The 21730-nt window shown below is 42.0% G+C and overlaps 1 protein-coding gene across 7 annotated transcripts in view; it reads left to right on the top strand.

The window, feature by feature from the left end:
• The first annotated feature begins 2579 nt into the window (after positions 1-2579).
• The window catches only part of MCOLN2 (mucolipin 2), a 61899-nt gene continuing 42748 nt past the window's right edge, over positions 2580-21730 (top strand). The window contains exons 1-3 of one of the 7 annotated variants that reach the window (XM_036823615.1): positions 2589-2757; positions 3998-4092; positions 17457-17616. In XM_036823615.1, the coding sequence (XP_036679510.1) occupies positions 4085-4092; positions 17457-17616 (168 nt within the window). In that variant the 5' untranslated portion in view covers positions 2589-2757; positions 3998-4084. Of the gene's footprint in view, positions 2758-3107; positions 3207-3267; positions 3410-3997; positions 4093-9556; positions 9743-14317; positions 14340-17456; positions 17617-21730 lie in introns of those variants that run through there. The other 6 variants (XM_036823624.1, XM_036823605.1, XM_036823631.1 and 3 more) reach the window with 6 other exon arrangements.

The raw sequence follows: 21730 nt of genomic DNA, 5'->3' as shown, positions 1-21730 counted from the left end.
ATCTCTTCTCTACTTTGTGAAACTAGTTGTAGATTATTACAGATGTGAAACTGTTTACAGAAACTGCTCCAAATTAGGAGAGCTACTGAAGTAGCAGTGGTTAGCAGTGGTTAGTCATGTCTTAGCAGTGTAGTGGTGTGGTGAGAATAAAGGTTTAGGAGACTGAAAGATTGAATAAAAATCTAGGACCTACTACATATTCTATGGATGACCTCAGGGAAGTAACTTAAACCTCTCTGAACCCATGTCCTCATTTTGATAGGGAGATGACAGTACACAGAACGCTGAGCATTCAGTGAGATAACGTATAAATCAACCGTGGTACCTAGTGGGGCTCAGGGTTTCTTCTGGCCCCTTTGAAGCACAGGGCCCTTGTACATGGTAAATGTTCTTAATAAATGCAACGTTAACAATGGATTTTCCTTTTAACTACCCACTGGTAAGTTAGTCAGTAGAATTGCCCTGACTTTAGAAAACACTTATTTTTTTTTTAATTTTTTTTAATTTTTTTTTTTAAATTTCATTGTTTACCCTAAATTTCACATTATTATCTTCGGCACTATTATTATTATTTTAATTAATTAATTAATTTATTTATTTTTGGCTGTGTTGGGTCTTCGTTTCTGTGCGAGGGCTTTCTCTAGTTGCGGCAAGCGGGGGCCACTCTTCATCACAGTGCGCGGGCCTCTCACTATCGCGGCCTCTCTAGCTGCGGAGCACAGGCTCCAGACACGCAGGCTCAGTAGTTGTGGCTCACGGGCCCAGCTGCTCCGCAGCATGTGGGATCTTCCCAGACCAGGGCTCGAACCCGTGTCCCCTGCACTGGCAGGCAGATTCCCAACCACTGCGCCACCAGGGAAGCCCTAGAAAACACTTATAACGAGAAGTTTGCTGATACAAAAAGATGTTATCCCAGTTTACAATCACCTTCTAAAGGGACTGTGGTCGCTAGTGGAGTCCTAGTATTTTGAAGTTAAGGGTTGTCCCTTCATAGTGGCTTTCCTTTGAATTAAAAAGGCTTAAAAATTCTTTAGCATAAAAATTGTAAATGGCCCCAGTGCAGGGGACCAGGGTTTGATTGTTGGTTGGGGAACTAGATCCCGCATGCATGCAACTAAGAAGTCCACATGCCGCAACTAAAAAGATCCCGCATGTGGCAACGAAGACCCAGCACAGCCAAAATAAATAAATTAATTTAAAAAAATCTTTAAAAAAAAAAAAGAAAAGAAAAAAATGTTGCCTGCCATTTCAGTTTAACAAGGATCAAGCCATTAGCCACTACAGTCACCCATGGACAGTGCACCCTGAGGGGAATTCAGGATGGAGAAAAATAGGGAGCATTCTGGGCTTTGTATACACCTAGATAGTTAAGATGCATATCTAAGGGAAAATTTCAGTGACCCCAGATTCTTCTCATACATAGAAAAGCACTAAAATCATTAACTTGAGATGTCTGTTCTTTGTGATTAGCCGTAATCTTTGGATGTTCAAGGACGTGTTTTTGTTTTGTTTTGTTTTTTCCCACAGCAAAAAAATTCAGGCATATCCTGGCTCCTCCCTTACCTCGCATCAGCTCCTTAGAGCTATCTGATGGACTGTTTCCAGGGCTATAGTCCTCAGTAAGGTCCTTGAATAAAACTTAACTCACAACTTTTGAGTCGTGTGTTTGTCTTTCAGTGGACAGGGGGGTCAGTTATGTATGCTTTTATATGCCTTATGTATTTCCAACTGCTTCTACCTGGAGATGCATATTAAAATAATTACCTGGCAGAATATTCTTTGCCCTTGTTAAACCCAGAGACCTCTTAAACATTTGCTGATTCAAACAGCCTGGAACTCGTGGACTTTGCTGCTGCTGCCACCAATAGGAATAGGGCTCCCTGGAAAAGAGGCTATTGGCTCGTCGGAACTTCCATGTCAGCATCATCCACAGCTGAAAGTGGCATTTGGGTAAGTGACCGCGACCCTCATCTCTAAGATTCATGTCCCATTTCCGACAGGCGTCTCCCTTTGAAGCTCCGGGAGGGAAGAGCAGCAGTGGCTGCAGACCAGCACGTGGGCTTACCGAGTCCCAAGGCTCGGGTCTTGCAGGTCTGCGCCGTCCCTCTGTGCCCGCCCCGGCCACGTGGACGCTCACTCCCCGCGCAGGAGGCCCGCCCCAGCTTCCCCGCGCGAGCTAACAGCGATTCGTTTCTCTTTCCCTTGTGCGCCCGTAGCACTTTTAACATCTCCGAAGCATGACCCTTGTCACAGAGTTTTGTGATCGTGCACTTCAGAATAAAAACACGTCAAAATGAATGAACTTTTCATTTAACGTGAAGTCCTGGAGGGAAAGGATCTGGTCTTTCTCATCTCGGTGCCCACAGTACTCAGCCCTGGGCTTGGCATTCAGTGAATATGGCCTGTGTCTTGAACGCATCAAAATACAAATGACTTTTAAAATGGGCAAAGGAATGGATGTAGGAAACAAGAAAAGAATGCCGAAATCAAGGAAAGAATGTAGAGTCAGGAGCCCCGCAGGGCAGGGAGTGCACAGCCCGGCCGCTCGGGGGCGGTGTGGAGGGCGCACCGGCAGCCCAGCGTTCCACCGCGTGGGCCCCTTTTGAAGGCGCTTCTCCCCGGCCCTACCGCCCGGCCGCCACCGCGGAGGCCTCCTTTCCCCGTCGCTCCGGGCAGCACCATGGCTCGTGGCGTGGAGGCGCTGGACCTGCCGGTGTGGAGCAGAGCCTCAGGTCCGTCCCGGGGGCCTCAGTGCAGGTCAGTACTCCAGGGGCGATCGCCGTGGGGCCCCCACTCCATCCCACGGCCGTTCCTCGGGCGCCCACCGCCACCCCCTCCCCGGGCTGCTTTCCTCCACGGGCCTCCTGACGCGCGCACCTCTGCTCTATCTCCCACCACCCGCCGCCTGCCACCTGCCTCCCGGGGCTCAGAGAGGCCAGCTCGCTGACTCGAGGAAAAAGTGCCCCAGGGCACCAAGTTGAGAAGCTCTCCGCAGGCTCCCCAGCCCGGGCCGGAGGCGACTGGGGGGAGGTGGGGACTCGGGGCGGGGCGGGAACGCCTGGCCAAGAGTCCCTTCCCCGCCGGCGCGCACCGACCCGCCTGGCAGCCCGCCGCCGACGCCGCCCGAGGGGTGCCAGCCGCCCCCGCGACTCGCCGCGCCTGCCAGAGGGCCGGGGTCTGCGCGCCCCGGGCGGCTGGTAGGAAGGGTAAGAGAGAGGCGCTAAGAGGAGGGGGGCCCGCCTAGGGAGGGATCCGACTTCAGGGGAGGCGTTCCCGGCAAGGCTGAAACGCGTGCAGTGAACGGTTTCTCCTGCTCCGAATCCCGAGAGCCGTGGAAAGGTTTGAAGGCGCAGCCCTGGCCCGGCAGCCCGATCCTTTTCCCCAGGCCGGGAAGCAGAGGAAAGACCAGGTGATTTCAGGTTAACTGTCAGATGAGGCGCCTGAACTGTGTCTTTCTGGGTATTGAGCTCTGGAGAAACCTTCATCAAGTGGATGGCTTTCCTGTTCTAGATAGACTAGAGCTTTCTTGCTGCCTTGCTTATAGTAACTGCTTGCAGTTAGTTAAATCAGGCTGGGCTTTGCCTTCCGGAACAAACAGGCCTTTTCCTCAGGTGGGAGGGTGATAGCGTGTTTAACCCCAGTTCCTCTGCCTTTATGAAAAGGCGTACAGTTCAGCCCGGTGGCGCTACCAGTGGGCCCCAACTTCTTGGTCAAAGCTCCAACCACCCAGCCGTGCAGCTGAGCTGGGGGCGGGGAGTGCGTACAAACAGGCCTTCGCTCCCCTCTTAAAGCTTGCAAAACAAATACAGTGGTGGGTGGTTAAACTTTCTTAAAATAGCGTGGAGACTTTCCTGCACAGCGCTCTGGATATTAAATACAAATGAACTTAACGCCAGCAAGGAAAGCCAGAATTCAAGAGGAGGATTTATTTGATCTCTGGTCACTGTCCAGATAAGTATTTAACTAATTCCAAGCAACTGTGGTATATATTTTTTAGACTTTTGACGGACCAGTTTTGAGTTAGAAGACAAAACTTTGGTGCAGCTTTTTGGGACAACTGGATACCTGTGAATGTCACATCAAAATGACTGGGTATTGTGTAATTTATAAACCATCTCTCTTAATGCTAAGTGTTTATTTCTAATAAGGCAGAGGGGTAGAAGTTATACACTGCTTCCATCTACCATAGCCCTAAAATCACTGTCCTAAAAGGTAGGGAGCAAATTGACCCTGGGTTTATTTACTATCTTTTGCTTGGACTGATAAACAGGCTTGTGCTTATGGTAGGTATGGTGTGTATAAACTTTTTTTTTTTTTTAACTTGAATTTAGGTTTTTTCTTAGCACATTTCCTCAGGACTTAAATGGTTTTATCATGTCCAGGGAGTATCTTCAGAAGCTCCCATTTTTAGAGTAGAGGACACACACTTGGATGTGCACATAAGTAGGTTTTGAACGGATTCTAATTTGAAATATACATATGTCCGGTTGTACAGTACCAGTGGGAGACAGGATTTTGTTTCGTCACACACTGAGAATGGAAGAAATCCGTAAGAAAGAGGTAGGAGAGGTCGCTTATGGATGTTAGGATGCAAATTCTGATATGTAATGTTGAGGGAATCAACTATATGGTTCTCCCAGACGTGGGATGTGGACTTCACACTTCAGGACCTGCTCACCAGCTCTGTGATGCACTAACCACACAGCACAAGTTTGGGGGAATCCGATAGCTTCTTCCTATTGAGTCAGCATTCTCGAGATTTTAGCTCATCTTCCTCTAAATACTTTAAGATGAGTTAAACTCCCGTTACTGTGAACTCTCCCTTCTTCTTTAGCAAACCTTCTGTAATGCAGGTTCTGTGACTTGGATCCTTTAAAAACAGGCACATTTCCCACACGTCTCCTGACCAGTTCCATGCAGAGGCCATCGTAATAGTGCCAATTGTATTTAGTTTCCTGCACATAAAAACGGGTAAATCCTGATGAAGTGTTTGAGGGGGCCATGTTCTTTTCTCCCAAGGAAGAGCATATAAAAAATGTTGTTTTTAACAATAAAATAATGCATATAAAATGTCTTAATGAAGCAAGTAGGAAGAGTAGGGAGACAAATTTTGTACAGAATGGCAGAGAATACAGAACTGAAAGTCAGGGATGATTGTATATGGCAGCTAATCACTTTGGCTAGGTCTCAGTGAAGTGAAACCCAGAATAAGACAATTCTTGAAACTTAATGAAAAAACAGGTGTCTTCCTGTGGCTACAATTTTTAAAGTGGCCAAAGTAGTGGCCAAAGAAAACCTTTTGGGCTATGAAAATTAAATGTGGAATCTTCTCTGAGGCTGGGCTGTTCTCTCTAGCTGAGGCCTGGAGTCCAAGCCCCACATGTCAGTTCCCAAGAAGGAGATCACCCTTCAGTGAGCTCTTACATCATGTGTTCTGGGCTTCATAGAGAAAAGTAATCTTATTTCCACACCTCATTTTCTCTATCAAACTGCAATATTCTTTTCAGTATCAAATGCATAAAGCCATGTTTTGGTTTGTTTACATATTTGTTTGCTTTGGCAATCTTCTGGGGTTTTTCCTTCCCACTTTCCTCAGCCTAACTCTAGCTGAGCTTTCTACTCTGTTTTGAGCTTGGACCCCATTTTCTTTTCCCTGGTGTGAGGAGAGAGCTTTCGGGGTATGTTGCCCATAGATATTTCTTTCCCCTCAGTTGGGGAGACTGCTTCCTTTTTTCTCCTTTGAGGGTTGTATTTTGTTATCTCCTCTTGAATACATCTAGTGGTTTCAGCTTAAAAAATCCTGTTGGGCAAGAATTGGTGACTAGTGAGGCTAAAGATTCTGGAATATTGTCTTTGGTATAATTCCAGAAGACCCACAATTTAAAGGGTGAGCTTTAAAAAAATCCTGTCACCTATAGCAACTAGAGGGAATTGCTAGAGATAGTGTGCATCTAGGGGTTCCCCAACTGGCAGTGAGGTGGGCTTGTCCAAAGATAAGGTAAACTCATCCAGTGGTTTGAGGAAAAATGATTAATTATAACTTTAGTTATAATTTTATAACTTTTTAAATGTTCCAATAAAACTTTGTTTACAAAAGCAGTCTACTGGCTAGATTTGGCCTTTGGTCCATAGGCTTTATACCTTCTTTTAATTTTACTTTTCCTTAGGGAGAGTCATCAGCATTATTGAAAAATTGAGCACTTATTGAAATTGAGCACTTACTGAAAATGTGTTAGAGAAAGCAAAATGTAAGGAATGCCATAATTCCAGTCATCTTCTCCAGCTTTAACTGCATTTGGAATCCTGTATTGCTTAGAAATGGAGTGTTGCTTTACTTTCATCTCTGACTCAGGGAGCTGATGCTTCAGGATGTGTTTTCATAGGAGGAACGGCTTGTTCAGAACGAGCACTTTTAAGATGTCAAGTCCTAGTTCTGTTTTCCTGCTGGCCTGAGGCAGCAAAGTGGTGATGGGAGATGACTTTATAGGAACTTGGTGGCACAGTTGTCTTTAGGGCAATTCCTGAAAGTTGTAGCATGCTCATGTTTTACGGGTGGCTCTACAGGAAAATGAAAAGCCCCTACAGTCTTTTTTCTCGGTATTTCTCAGAATTAGAATGACCATGTCATTTATGTCCTGAGAGCTGTGCTGAGAAGGTAACTAAGGTTTCTTTCTTTGACCTTTTTTTTCTTCTCTTTAACTGCCGTTAACTGGGGCCCAACTACCCCAGAGCCTGAGCTATCGGAACATTTTTTTCTCTGTCTTGTGAGATTAGCAAATCATGAGAAAATCAGTTCATTGTAGGAACTGGAGTGAAAAAAAAAACCAAAGAAAAAACCCATGTGGGAGTTTGGGATTGGGTTAAAATCTTCCATCTGCCAGATTGCCCTGGGACATTCACCCTATGTGATCATTGCTGTAGAAACACCAAATTTTAGTCTCTGCATTTACTTCCCCTGACTCTCCACTTCCCATCCATCACACACAAACTAAGGACAGGGAAATATTTGATTACCTGATATGTATTATTAGACTCTGTGAAATAGCTTATTTTAACTCATAATGATAACTCAAGAATTCATGTTAATCATCCAAAATCAAGAAAATATGGAAAACTTGAAGAAGAAAATTAAGATTACCTATGATACTACTTCACAGAGATTACCAAAATTTTTTTTCTGGATTATGTACTTCTAGACTTTTAAAATATCTACATATAGAAATCAATGTCCACATTTTTGGAAAAATGAGATCTCAATGTGTTTATTTTGTAACTTTGAAAAAATTTAACAATATGCCATAGACATGTTTAAGTCAACACAGTTACAAATAGGTTTGCAATGAACATTTTTGTAACCATCCTTTTTACTGGTTATTTAAACACTTGTAAGGTAAATCCATAGAGGTTTGATTCCTAGATCACAGATACTCTTCTGATCGCATTCTCTTCTACTTCTATTCAAAAATTTACATTTCCCTTCAATAGAGTTTTTTTTTTTTTTGCGTTATTGATAAATAAAATTTAAGATAGGTAGATTTTCACCATTCTGACTGTTAGTAAATTTGTTGTTAAATGTTCATTGGCCTGTTCAGGTCCTTTATATATAACAGGATAAATATTGAGTTGACTTTCTCTTATTAATAGTTTGGAACTCTCTACAGGTAATGGATAGTAAACTTTTGCCTGTTTAAATATATTGTAGACATTTTTTCCCTGTCTTTTAACTTTTTGAAGTCTTAATTTTTGTTAAGATCTGTCAGTTATTTTCATTGGCTTCTGAATTTTCTCATGCTTAGAAAGGCATGTTAAATTATATTTTTAAAAGTTCTAAATCTTAGGCTTCTATCATTTTTATTTTTTAAATGTGTCTAAGTTTTGTTTTTGCATTTGTTTTCCAGGAGGACTCTAACTTTCTCTCTCCCCAGTGGATTGCAAGTTTTTTTTTTTTTTTTAAACATCTTTATTGGAGTATAATTGCTTTACAATGGTGCGCCAGTTTCTGCTTCATAACAAAGTGAATCAGTCATACATATACATACGTTCCCACATCTCCTCCCTCCTGCGTCTCCCCCACTCCCACCCTCCCCATCCCACCCCTCCAGGCGGTCACAAAGCACCGAGCTGATCTCCCTGTGCTGATCTCCCTGTGCTATGCAGCTGCTTCCCACTAGCTATCTATTTTACATTTGGTAGTGTTTATATGTCCATGCCACTCTCTCACCCTGTCACATCTTACCCCTCCCCCTCCCCATATCCTCAAGTCCATTCTCTAGTAGGTCTGTGTCTTTATTCCCGTCTGGATTGCAAGTTTTCATAACAATTCATTGAATAATTCATTCTTTGGAAAGACTTCAGGAATATTAATTGAAACAAAATAGGGTTTTTATCAGCAAACCAAGCAACTAAATTACCTAAAACCCTCTAATGTATCTTGGCTAAGCAAGACTTTTGAGTATATTTTTAACGTAATTTTTCATATCAATTATTTTAGATTTTCTATTGTTTTGTTGTTTTTATTATAATTTGTTGTTTTATTATTATAATTTGATCTTAATGGATACTGGCTAAGGAAAAGTTCACATAGTTAGGGTTGTCATCTTTTTCACTGACTCATTTCTTTTTTCCAAAAAATTATTCAGTGAACACCTATTATGTGTTAGGTAGTCTGCTTTATGCTGGGGATATAGTCATAAGCGAGACCAGGCCTTCATGGAGTTCCCTTGTAGGGAAGACCGGCAAAGATTGCAGTCTCAGTTATGAAGGAAATTGATGAGAGAGGCTGTGGGAAAGGCCTCTTTTAATAGAGTGATCAAAGAGCCTGCTCTAAAGAGGTGCCACTTGAGCTGAGACGTGAAGGTGAGAAGGATCCAGACATGCAGAGCTGTGGGAGTAGCAGTGGGGTAGATGAAACAGCCAAGTGCACATGCTCAGAGCCAGGAAGGAGGTGCAGTGATGTAGTGAGGAAGGGGAAGAGAGGGTATGGGAAGGAGTGGGCAGGAAACTTTCAGGTCATGGTAAGAGGATTGGATTTTAGTCTAAGAGCAATCTCAATGCCCAGCTTATACTTAGGCATCAATTAACTCAGAATGTCTAGGGGTTGGAAGCCAGACACTGAAACCTTTAAAAAATTCCCAGGTGACGGCTATGCAGCCAATGTGGAGAACCATTGACAGAATGAGGGATTGCAGCTGAAACGTATAGATAAGAGTGTGTGATCAGGCATTGAGCAGATGTGCGGAGAAGAGGGTGGAGGGTTGGTATGAGAAACCTATTAGTCATGTGGGTGGAGTTTCAAGGAAGAGGTTGGGTAAGGGAGTCTGTTCAAGAGAGAGATTTGCCGGAGATGCAAATGTGAAAGTCCACATCCTGTGGATAGTATTTAAAGCCACAGGACTCCACGAACTCTTCTAGAAGGGAGGATAGAGGATAGGAGTGCCGTGGACTGTCCTGAGGCACTCTGGCATCTGGAAGTCAGATGGAAAGGGAGCCAGTAAAGGAGAGCCAGAGAAGCCCAGTGAGGTAGGAAGCAAACTAGGGGAGTGGGATATCCTAGAAGTGGAGAGATGAGGTTATTCCAGGGACGTGGTGGGTAGCTGGATCAAGTGCTGCCAAGCCACCAAGCCGACACCTGAGAAATGGCCGCTGGAATCTGCAGCCGGCGATGGTTCCCTCTGAGCGGGTTTAGAACGGAAACCCAGTGTTTGCTCTAGAGAATCTGAAGCACAAAAGTACCTCGAGGAAGGTAAATGCTGGGTTCATTCCATCATGGCTTTACTTGCTTTTTCCTTCTCCTTTCAGTAACATTTAGAAGTCTCCTGAATTTACGGACTAGGATGCTGTGGTCTGCCAAAGTATCACACTGTTTTAAATATGAGAAATTATGTTGGAAACATTAGTTTATTTGAATGTAACATTTTTCCTTCATTCGTGACCATCTTACAGGCCATTGCCCTTTAAGAAATATTAACTCAGGGATCAGAAAGAACACTGGACAAGGATTCTTATTGGATTCTTGGAACCAATTCTTATTCTAAATTGGATCCTTATGGTCGGGGGCAAGTCGCAACCTCAGGGCGCCTTAGTTGCCTCGTTTGTAAAATGAGGAGATAGGAACAAGTAATCTCTAAGGTAAGGATTTCAAACTGGATGCACGTTAGAATCACCTGGGGAGCTTTTTAAATATCCCCATGCCCAGGCTGCACCCACACCAATCAGGCCAGAATCTCTGAGGGGAGAAGCAGGGCATCAGTACTTTTGAGGTGCCCCCGGTGACTTGGTGTGCAACCAGGTGTGAAAACAATGATCTGAGTTCTTGTCTAGCTCTAATACTTTGAGTTATTCTGTCCTGGGTATAAATACATTCCTACCTTAGACAAAATCAGAAAGGAGGGAGGAATGAATAGATACTGGGTGGCAGCTGGCAGTGTCTGTCATGGGAGGTCTCAAAATTTACCTTCCAGACTTCCTCTCACAGGAAGGGATTGAAGGATACTCTCCACAAAAATGAGGGAGAAAAGAAAGAGGTGGAAATGGGATCCAGGAAATGCTTCTACTTCTAGTGCTGCTACATCAATACATGATATCTATATGGGCCTGATAGGAGAATGCAGAATCCAGTTTAGGAAGGAGGTGAAGGGAATTCCCAAACTGATGGCCTTGAATAAGGATTAGAAAGCAACCCATGTAGTTGGAACAGGAGGATGAGGGCTCCAGGAATGATGTCCCTGGGAGGAGAAGGGAATTGACAGGATGCCCAGCTTGGCTGACTGTACTGAAAGTAGCTGGCAGATTCAGCTGGAGTTTGGTGATAAAGTCGTGGTTGGTATATGGAAAACTAAGCAAATGGAGAAAAAGGCAATTATCTCCAGAAAAAAATTTTTATAAGAGAGAATATAAAATCATAGTGTACTGGGGGCTTCCCTGGTGGCGCAGTGGTTAAGAATCTGCCTGCCAATGCAGGAGACACGGGTTTGAGCCCTGGTCCGGGAAGATCCCACATGCCGCAGAGCAACTAAGCCTGTGCGCCACAACTACTGAGCCTGTGCTCTAGAGACCGTGAGCCATAACTACTGAGCCTGCGTGCCATGACCGCTGAAGCCTGTGCGCCTAGAGCCCGTGCTCCGCAACAAGGGAGGCCACTGTAGTGAGAGGCCCACGCACAGCAACGAAGACCCAATGCAGCCAAAAATAAAATAAATTTATTAAAAAAAAAATATATATATATAAATAAAAATAAAATCATAGTTGTACTGATAGCTCAACTCTGAAGAGTATTTGCATATTCACTTCACAAGTTCTGAATGTTAATTTATCTGAATGTTTATTTATTATCAAATTTTTATTAAAACTTTGTTGAGACAACGAGTGGGGAGGTGAAATGTGTGTGTTGGCTGGGGGGGGGGGCAGCTGTAAGAGCTACATCCCTATTTTCCATAGGAGGATATAAATTGATAATATCCTAAAGAGGAAAAAATAGTGAAATGGCATTATTTAGAAATGTTAAAGTAAATAACAACAACAACATCAACAAAGCAGATAAAAGTGGTTGCCCCTAAGGGGCAGAAATCAGAAGAGGGGTTCATTATAGTCCATTTAAAATGAAGTACACACTTAAGTTTGGGGGGGAAATGACAGTGGGACCAGGTCATGCAGAGCTACACAGATGTCGGTTCCCAGAAGGCAGCCTGGTGGTACTGTTCACTGTGATGAGGATGCAGGAAGAAGGACAGGTGTGGGAACTGGTTCACCCTGCTTCCCCTGCCCCATCTTCTGTGACTAGGAAGTGCTAGTTGTGGATTAGAAAAAACATTCTACTTCTAGTGCTGCTACATCAGTACATGATACCTATATAGGCCTGATAGGAGAAGGGTTGCCTATCAAGATTATTTTCCATTTATTTGTTGGAGCTGGGGGAACAGACATCAATTTCTCTCTAGCTAAGGAGTTTATAATATCAGCTGGGATAACAAAAGAGAAACCACATCTCAGGTGCGGCTGCAGTTCTGAAACACTAGAGAAGTAGTCCCAAATATTTTTGATAACTTATCCCCACCAGTTAAAAGAACATCTACTCTCTCTGAATGGATATTTATTTGTATACTGTATGTAAAACCATATATACTATAAAACAGGTAAAATGAACATTTTAAGGGCTGAGATAGATGAGGATGTTAAGAAAAAATGCTAAATGCAGTGACTTTATAATATCATTATGACTTCACAGTATCATTACCTAATATCTTAGGTGCAGTATATACACTTAGGGCAAGGTTCAACAATAGTAGATTTAGTCAATACTGTAAATACTTTCTTGATAAATCTGGGTTTTTTTCCCAACTTCTTTTCAGATCAGATTTGCTTTTCATCTCTTTTTAACTCATGGCCAACAAAGGTTGTATTAGGGGAGTATTAGCTCTCCCATTTTCTTGATGTTAATTTAGGCTTACATTAGTTTTACAAGGAGTCTAATGTTTTGCAAGAATCTTTATGTCCATTTTGTGAGGTTTAGCTAAAGTGGATAATATACTCTAACAAATGCTTAAATGGGCCTATGTAAACCCTAAGTGGTGGGAATCTGCTGAAAAGCAATGAGGGCACCATACTCCGGGAACTTGCTCTCTTCCCCCAGATTGCCTTGTGCACCTAATCGAAATACAGGCATCTGGCTTTCTGACCACATGAGGGTATCTTAGGTGTATAATTCATACACTGAAACTTGTAAATCTTAACTTACTTTTGCTTGGTTAATACAATTAGAAGCCCTAGTCCTGTCTTCTCACATCCCATTGGATGGTCTTGCATACCCGACTTGTGTGCATGCACCCCACTTTGGAGGCCACTGCAGTAGAAAACAAACTTTCAGCCCTCTTTTTGAGTAGGGTAAGGGTCATACAAGCTGAAAATCAGTAGCAGTCTGAGCTGGTTAGCTTATTTGCTAAGTAGATCATGCTAATGGGAACAAGGTACCATTGCTGAAACTGATGTGTGCATTTTTCTGAGGCAAAGGTCAGAAACCTTCACAAGTTCCTAGAGGTTAAGAATTTCCAGGAATTTGTTCTGTTTTGCTTTTTTCAAAACTTCAAGCTTCCATAGACTCTTTTGGTCATTGATTTGATAAAGCTGGAGTTGCCCTTGGTCATATGATGGGCTTAAAATTAGGTGACATCACACAGTCCTGATTATCTGGGGAAAGAGTAGATTTTCTTAATAACTGATGGTAGCTCTGATGGGCTTCCTTCCTGACTTCTTCCCACAGTACCAGTGTCAGGCTTCCTTCCTAAGTCCAGCTTCTCTAGCTTTTATTTAGCCCACTGTGCGGATGATTTTCCATTCTATTCCAGATCTTGTTTTTACTCTTACAAATACTGTGTTTTCTTCCTTTGATATTTGGGTATTTGTGCCATTTATTAAGCTTATACAAATCTATGTTTCCCATGGTTTTGTGAAACAAAAATAATCCATAAGAGTCGTGATTGCTCTTATTTATTTCCTGCAATTTCAGTTGTGTGACTGCCCTGCGATTGATGGATCAGTGTAACTTAGATCTTCATGGATTTCTGTTCCTTGACTGTTTTTATGGTGTAGTCACTTCTCCTGGTTGTGTTCCCACCAGTTAGCAGCTCTCTGTCCTTTTCTAAACCTGTTGGTGATTTTCATCGTTTTTGATGGAAGTTGCAGTATTCCTCCTACTGATCTAATTCTTGCTTACCAAGTTGTGATTGCAGCTTTCAAGCCTCCTGTACCAAACATCCAGCCCGGTGCTTAGCCCTAGAGGGTGTTGGATAAGTATGTGTCAAATGCAGGAATGTTTTAATGTTTTAGTCTTATGATATTGTCCTGTCTCTGTTTTTTAGTGTTCCCTCTTTTCACTTGGCACTTTTTTTTTTTTTTCGGCACCGTTGTATTTTTGTTATAGTGATAAGATGTGTAGCTGTGTGTGCACCTGTGCGTGCCCATGTTTAACACCCTTCACCTACTGGGGAACTAGGGAAAACCCACAAATTGAGAAGAGTGGGGCAGTAAAGTGCCTTCAGAAATGTAGAGTTTAGAAAGCTTACACATTTGCATTTTCCTTGAGATACCAGAATTTTTGAACCAAAATATCATTAATATTTTTTCTGTATTTTTATCATTGTATCATCAGTTGATCACATTTGACTAGTACTATCCTATATTTCAACTACTGGCTCCTGCACGCTTGAGGGGAAAGGTTTTCATGCTAGCTTTTTCATTTTTCTTTTTATTCTTTACAGTGCTATGAGTACTGCAGCTGTTCTCTAAACACCTAAGTGAAAAACTTCTGGAAGTTTTAAAATAATTAGTGTAAATAATTTAATATGGTGAGTGATCCCCATGTTCATTATCTGCTACTTTGCCTTTTTTTTTTCTTGGCCAAGACTTACCTTCTTAATCAGGTTTCTTAGGGTAATATTAAGATCAGTTATCATTTCCTGAACATTTAGTGGCCATATTAGTTGAGGAAACCAGCAGCTGGAAGAATTACTTGGAGCCTCTTGGAGCAATTGGGCTGCATCAATTCCCTTCTCTTTGTTCCAGGGCCCTCAATGCATACTTCAGTTATATCACTTGACACATTTTATTATACTTTTATCTCTTCACATCTCTCCCTTCCACTGGACGGAGCTCCTGGAAGGCAGGAAAATGTCTCTGTCAGAGCTTGGCTCACAAGGCATTCACCAAGCACTTGACCTACTACCCTGTGTTTCACGCCACTGTTTTCCAGGAAACAACTTCCTCTTTCTTCAGTACAGTGTTTCTCACGCTAGAGGCCGAGGGTATGTTCGGGGGAGGAGTTTCCATGCCTTTATTCTCAGGGTTCTATCACAACTTCTCAGATGCCCTTTTTACTTTACTAAATGAAAAGACATTGTGAATCATCAGGATGAATACATTAGCAACACAGATCCACTGAGGTGATGGTGGTTGACGCTGGATTCGGTATCGCTCAGACATGCCCGCGAGGCTTCCACAGGCCTGTTCTCAGGGGTCTGAAGGTTCGTATTGGAGGATGTGGCTCTTCGGCACGGTTAAGACGCCACCTTCTTCCTGGAAATGCCTCCCTTGATCAATGCTCTTCATCAAGTGCTCCGTAGCACCTGCCACTCCGTGTATTAGGACATGTTACGGGATTCCCCCTCTGGCTCTGAACCTGTCTCCCCAGAGGCAGACCCCGGCCTCCATAATACTTTGTATACTTATGGTACAGCAGCCACTGAGCTATTTGATAACTTGTGAATTTGCACTCACAAGTCTGTCTCTCCTACTGGATGCTGAGCATCTATTCAGCTCTGTGTCCTGAGCACCCAGCAAAATCACTCAGCACAGCAAGTGTTCAGTAAGTTGGTTAGATCGAATCAGGAGGTAACTATAGCAGCTGCAGGGCAAACACATTTAAAAAGTCTTCCTTTTCTTTTGAAATGAGACTCATTTTGGTCATTGATTTTTCATTTTTTTTTGGTTTTCCCAAGGTTTTCTTATAGATATTTTTACCTCTATGTCTTTAAATATGGTAAGCGTGGTTGTTTTCTAATCTGCGTCTGATTCTGATATGCTTGGCCCTGTTTCTGCTGTTTCTTAAGTTGACTGCTTCATGCTACTTGGTTTCTTCATGGGCCTGGTATGTATTAGTACCTGTTAGTCAACGTGTTTTACAAGTTATTTGTTAGAGCTCCCCAAGTCCTAGGATGAGCGTCTGGAGAGGTCTGCATGTGTTTGCTAGGAGACGAGGGCAATTCCAGTCTGGAGCCCCCTGAACGAAGCAAGCTCACAGTTTAACATTCCCTGGCTCACCCAGGCAAGAGGCTCAAAGGGCTGGGTTGTGACCATCATTTCTCAGTATGTGTCCTTCCCTTCCTTTCCCCCTCCCTCCCTCCCTCCCTCCTTCCTTCCCTCCCTTCTTCTTTCCAGCAAAATAACCTGGCCTACTAATTCTGGAAATAGTAGGTCTAAATATTAACTTAAAAATAGAAAATCATTAACAACTGAGTATAAGCCTTAAAAAGTCTTAAAATAAGCCTTAATATAGTCTCTCTCTTTTTTTTTTTTTGAGCTTCTTTTAAATTTGTTAGTCTAGCTAAATAACATAGGTCATAAGTCAATATAAAAATGTCATTAAGATATCTTAGGTGAAAAGATCCCTAAGAGTGACCCCCAATTATAAAAACTTTCCAAGATATGATTAACTTGAATGGTCGGCTAAACTTAATAGAGTTTATTCATTAAACTTACCATCAAGATGCTTCCTGTTGCAAGAAACAGAAATCAAACTTAAACAGGCTTAAGGTCCAAAGAGTGTTTATTGGCTCAACTTGAAAGTCTTGGAATCATGACTTCAGGCACAGCTAGCTCCAGGAACTCAAACATTGTCATTAGGCAATCTTAACTGTTCTTCTGTGTTAGCTCCACTCTTTGGCAAGCTCTCCTATGCTGGCTTCCAGGCGAGATGGTGAGATGACTTCCAGGAATTCTAGACTCAGCCTATGCTTTAAGTCTGTGATCCCCAAACTTTGCTGATTATGCATTCAACAATAAAAGTTAAGCACATATCCCCAATGTGTATATATTATTTATAAATTATATGCTACTATATACTACTGTTATTTTATATGTTATATTATTAGCAGAGCTCATTTTTCTGTTTGTTTGTTTTTAAGATAAAGAATAAAATAGAAGTACTAATATTTTCTATTCTCCCAGTGGATTTTTTGCACACCCCATTTTGGGGACTACTTAGTGGAAAGACCACATCTCTTCCATTGGTTATAATTACAGTCTTGTGACCACATTTCATTGTTTCTTTTTGGCCTAGCTTGAGTCATGTGCCCATTTCTGAGTCCAGAGTCCTTGAAATAGTAAAAGCAAAATTTTGCTAATATATAGGGTGACACAATTATATGATTGGGCATAAATAGAGAGATGCTATTTTAACTTTAAAGATATTTATAATTTGGGATCTTATAATCACTGACATATCATGCAAAAAAAAAAAAGAGACATAATCCTTCTTTCAAGGATTATAGAATAGAGAGTTATAGAACAGAGATTCTCTATTTCCGTAACAATTTAATTCCATTAGTCTGTACTAAATTTCTGTGATTTCACACCTAGCATATCACAAAAGTATCCCACCTAGTTTTTGTTAATACTCCAGTGACAGGTGAATGCTATCTGTTAGGATGTAGGAATTGACAGGTCTTGCAAATAAAATCCTATTTTTATAATTTTGATAATGGCCACTTGGAACAAGATGGGTAGCTATACGTAAAGGCAGGTGATAGAAGGTCCTGAATCATTTTCAGATTTCTAGAGTGAAAAGGACTTCACTGGCTGGAGAGAGTTTTTCTTGTAAGAATGGGTAAAGCATGTGAATGGAAAGTATTAGGGCTTTCTGATGGACAGGCTCTTCTGTGTATTTAAAAATTAATCTTCTTTGGCAGAAGTGCAATGGCTCATCTTGATTCTGAGGTGAAAGAAGAATGTCTGAGAGAAGACCTGAAGTTTTACTTCATGAACCCTTGTGAAAAATTCCGAGCCAGACAACAGATTCCGTGGAAAATGGGTTTGCAGATTTTGAAGATAGTCATGGTCACCACACAGGTAAATTATATTATCAGTTCATTTGTTCTTTTTCTTACCCCAAGATGAAACTGTTTTCCCATGTTCTGCCACTTGACTTTTGTCCCGAAAAGGCCACGCTCATGTTCATAAACCTGTAAAATTATATTGATTCTGGAGGGCAGGTGGTAGGTCGAAGTTCGGTTTAGATGCCTACTTTGTTTTAATAAGGGACTCTGAGGTCATCTCTCACAGGTTCTGTAAATATAGATAATACTAGATCTGAAGGGGGGGGGTAGGGTTTCTATATCTGAATGAGGCACAGGGCTCGTGAAGGCTGCCCAGTCCAAAGTGATCTGTGTTCTTGAAATCTTTCATCTTTATTCAAACACATCTTATATAAATACACTTTGGAAATCTGCATTTTGGACTGTTTTGATTTTGGATTTATGGAATGCTAAATTTTCTTTTCATCAGTAGCTAAGTGCTTAAGTAAACACTCCCCCACCTTACCTACGCCCCATCCCCTTTCCCAGGCACTATCAGGAGTGTCTAAAGACTACACTGGGACCTTTTGTTTAAATTCATATTGTTAAGCACTTTATTATCAGTTGTCATCTAGTTTTGGGGCCTGTGCTACTGAACCAGTTTTAGGGAGGCTTCTCTGTAGGTAACTACATTTGAAACACGCGTCCTTTTAAAAACAGTACTAATTTGGGATATTAGGCTCCATGGGAAAATAATCATTCTGTCATCAGTGTAAAAACTGTTTGTAAAGATGTGATTTCTGGAACACAAAAGTAAATACCTTTCTAAAAATCACTTCCATATAGTTTTAGAAATGAGAGAGGCGGCTCCTGCCATGACTGAAGTTGCATCTTTATCCTGTGTTCAGAAAGAGGTCTTGTCACTGCATGACATGCTGTACCAACTCATCACGTTTTAGGGTAAACAAGTTACTTCCAAAGAAACAACGATGACAGGCAGGGCCAGTGTTAAATGTATATGCTTAGCTATTTTCTTTGAAAATTTTTTTCATTTTAATTCTTGGTTTTGAAGTTTTAACTTTGGCAACCTACCTATAAAGTAGGTGCATTGCTACTATTGTTTGGAAGAAGGAGAAATAATGTCCCCTTTTGCTATTTGGTTAATTTTAATTTTTCCCCAATTACTTCTCTTGCCAAACCAGCTGTCATTTCAAGTTTTTGATCTATTAATGTTACTAAAATTGTAACTTACCTAGGCATAAAATATCATCACCCTCTTTGACTTACCTTTTTTGTCCTGATAACTACTCAATCCCATGGAGTCTTCCTTCAAAACTGTATCTCTTTATGTTTTGCCATATTCACTATCTTCTCTCTAGCACAAACTCTTACATTGTTAGTTAATTAAAAATGTGTATGAAGCACCTCGTATGCTCTGCATTGTCTTGGGAGTGTAAGCTGTGAATGTCTTACCACTGCTGACAGCTCACACGTAGCCTAGCCGTTCCGTGTGCCAGGCACAGTAAGTGCTTTATGTGTGTTAGCTCATTCCATCCTCACTGGAACCCATGAGGTAGGTTCAGTTTTTACCCCCTTTGTATGGATGAGGAAACTGAACCAAAAAGAGCTGAGTAATTTGCCTATGGCCATTCAGCCAGTAAGTGGCAGAGCCAGGATTTGAGCTCCGGCAGTCTGGCTCTAGAGTCTGCACTCTTACTCAAATGCTGTTTCTTTCCAGATGTTGATCTTCAGAGTTTGCACTCGAGGAATACACATAAGTTAGCTAGGCTGCTTCTGGAATTCATCTTAGGCCTACCTTTTTTTAGCTCCATATGCACCAGTCCATTCAATACATGTCAGATTAATTTTTCTTAGAATGCTCTTATTGTCTCTCTCCTGCGCAGAAACTTCTGTAGAGCCCTATTTCCCACAGAACAAAATTTTGACTCTGTGGCCTGAAATCCACAGATTTCCACAGTCTCCTTCAACATGCCTTTCCAGCAGGTTTTCATCTCCTGTTTCCTCCCCACATCCCAGACAGACGGCCCCACCCAGTGATTCTCGTCCCTGCCCTGCTGTTTCTCCAAGTCCAGAGGGATTCTTTTTCTCCCTCATCCTGCAGGTGCTATTTGAAGTCCACCTCCCCCGCCAGCCTTGCCTGATCACTCAACGCGTGGTTTTTCTTGGTTCACTAGTACCCCTTGCTGGCCACATCACTGATTTCACTTTTAATAGAATATTTCCGGGAATCGATCGTTTACTTTTTTGTGTAACTGTACCCGGCCTCCCCTAACAAAATTGTGGTGGATTAAACTTGTGTTCCCCTGTAGGGTCATTCTAATAAGTTTTGCTACTTGGGGGATATGTAATTGGAACGGATTTCTCAAATATCTTTCTTTCCTTCAAATCCCACTTTTCCCTCCTCCTCTTTTTCTGTCTCTTTTAGCACTCCATCCTCAAGTCTAATGGGATGGGTTCTGTTTTATCGCGGTTGATGGGAAGGAAACTTTTTTTTTTTAAGACATTCCTACCCTGCATTCTGCAGTAATTTATAATCTTGAGAGAGCTGTCTACATTCTTTTGCTAGATCTGCTCTTTCTCTTCCGTATTCTTTGTGTATTATTAGAGTGGTATCTTGTTTTTACCTGGTACAGAATATTTTCTCCTCCATTGATTTCATAATCAGGTCTTAAATTCACAATCTTTGCCAGGCTGCACTTAATGTGTAATTATTTTTCTGTCTTATAGCTTCAGCAAATCTTAAGATCTAGTTAGTGGGGCTAGAATGCACTTTTCTGCCAGCCCCTTTTAAAAAATGAAATTATTTGACCAATCCTCCATCATCTCTTCACTCTTGCTCTGTAGGGGGTGTTTTGTCCTGCCATCGCAGGAAGGGGACCTCATGATCTCCACCTCCAGGGTTTCTCTCCTCTACTGAGAGATGCTTGGAAAATCCTACCCCTGACCTGATTTGGGGCCATACATGTTGATCTTTGCTTGTTCTGTGAACAACAGGATGGAGAACATTTCCTGTTCTTGATGCCAGATGGAGGTAGTTCCAAGCAGAGATTATACCTCCATGCTCTCTCATTCCCAAAATTGAGGTAATGAGCTTTGAGTCTAAATAAGGTGGTAGCTTAAAATAGCAGCAAATTGAATGCTGCTGTCTTGGTCAAGTTATTCACTCCCCATTCACTTTTTGGGTTTCTTTAGCTTAGCTAGGAGCATGGGAAGAGTGGCTCTAATATTCCCCACTTCTAGAGTTAAGTTGGCAGCATTTCAGTTTGAGAGGTTGTAGGCCATGGGGTCAAGAGAACTAACAGGTGAGTCAAACAAACCTGGTTTGGATCCCCGCTCTCACACTTTTCTTTTCTGTTTCAACCTGGATAAAGTATCTGACTTCAGGTTGCAGGTGTATAAAATGGGATGGACAGATTCGGTATTTGACTCTGACATTGTGATGGCCACTATTCCAGTTCCTGAATGCATAGTAGTGGGGAAAAAAGAAAAAAACATCCCTGTCCTTGTGGAGTCCAGTGTAATATCTCCCTCAGAGGGTATTAGGAAATTAAGTGAGAAATAAAAGTTATAAATTTTAGGCACAGTGCCTGGCACTCAGGACATAAGAGCTGTTATTCAGCACTGTGCAGTGTCAACCTTGCCCACTTTGTATCCCCGCTTGGCACAGAATAAGCACTCAGTAAACTTCGATTGAAGAACTTGATTCATGTGTGTGTACCAGTTTGTTTTTTTTTTTCATTTGTATGTCAGTATTTAATAAAACCCCCAAACAATCACGTGTGTATTGTTTCCCCGGTTTACTTTTTTAGCTTTTGAAAAGCAACGTGACCTTTCCTTTTCTGGCAGTTCCTACAGGCACCATTGATAGACATCACATGCTTGAAAGAATCTTTAGCCTTTGGTTGCTTAGCTTTCAGCACAGGTTGGATGTTGTGGGACTTCTTATCTGATATTTTCCTTAGAATAGCTGGGTTAAGCAATGGCTCAATCCTTTGACTTGGTATTTGAGGAATGTGATCTGGTGAGGCTCAGATGCTAAGAGTGTCATCTATGTACATTCTCGAACAATTGTTGCAGGTCTGGAAAGCTAGCACCTAAATTCTTTAACAGGAGTCCTAAAGTCAGATTTTTCAGCAGATGGAACTCCT

Source organism: Balaenoptera musculus, chromosome 1 (assembly GCF_009873245.2).
Source record: "Balaenoptera musculus isolate JJ_BM4_2016_0621 chromosome 1, mBalMus1.pri.v3, whole genome shotgun sequence".
NCBI classification, from domain to species: Eukaryota; Metazoa; Chordata; class Mammalia; order Artiodactyla; family Balaenopteridae; genus Balaenoptera; species Balaenoptera musculus.
This window is presented reverse-complemented; position numbering and strand designations above follow the sequence as displayed.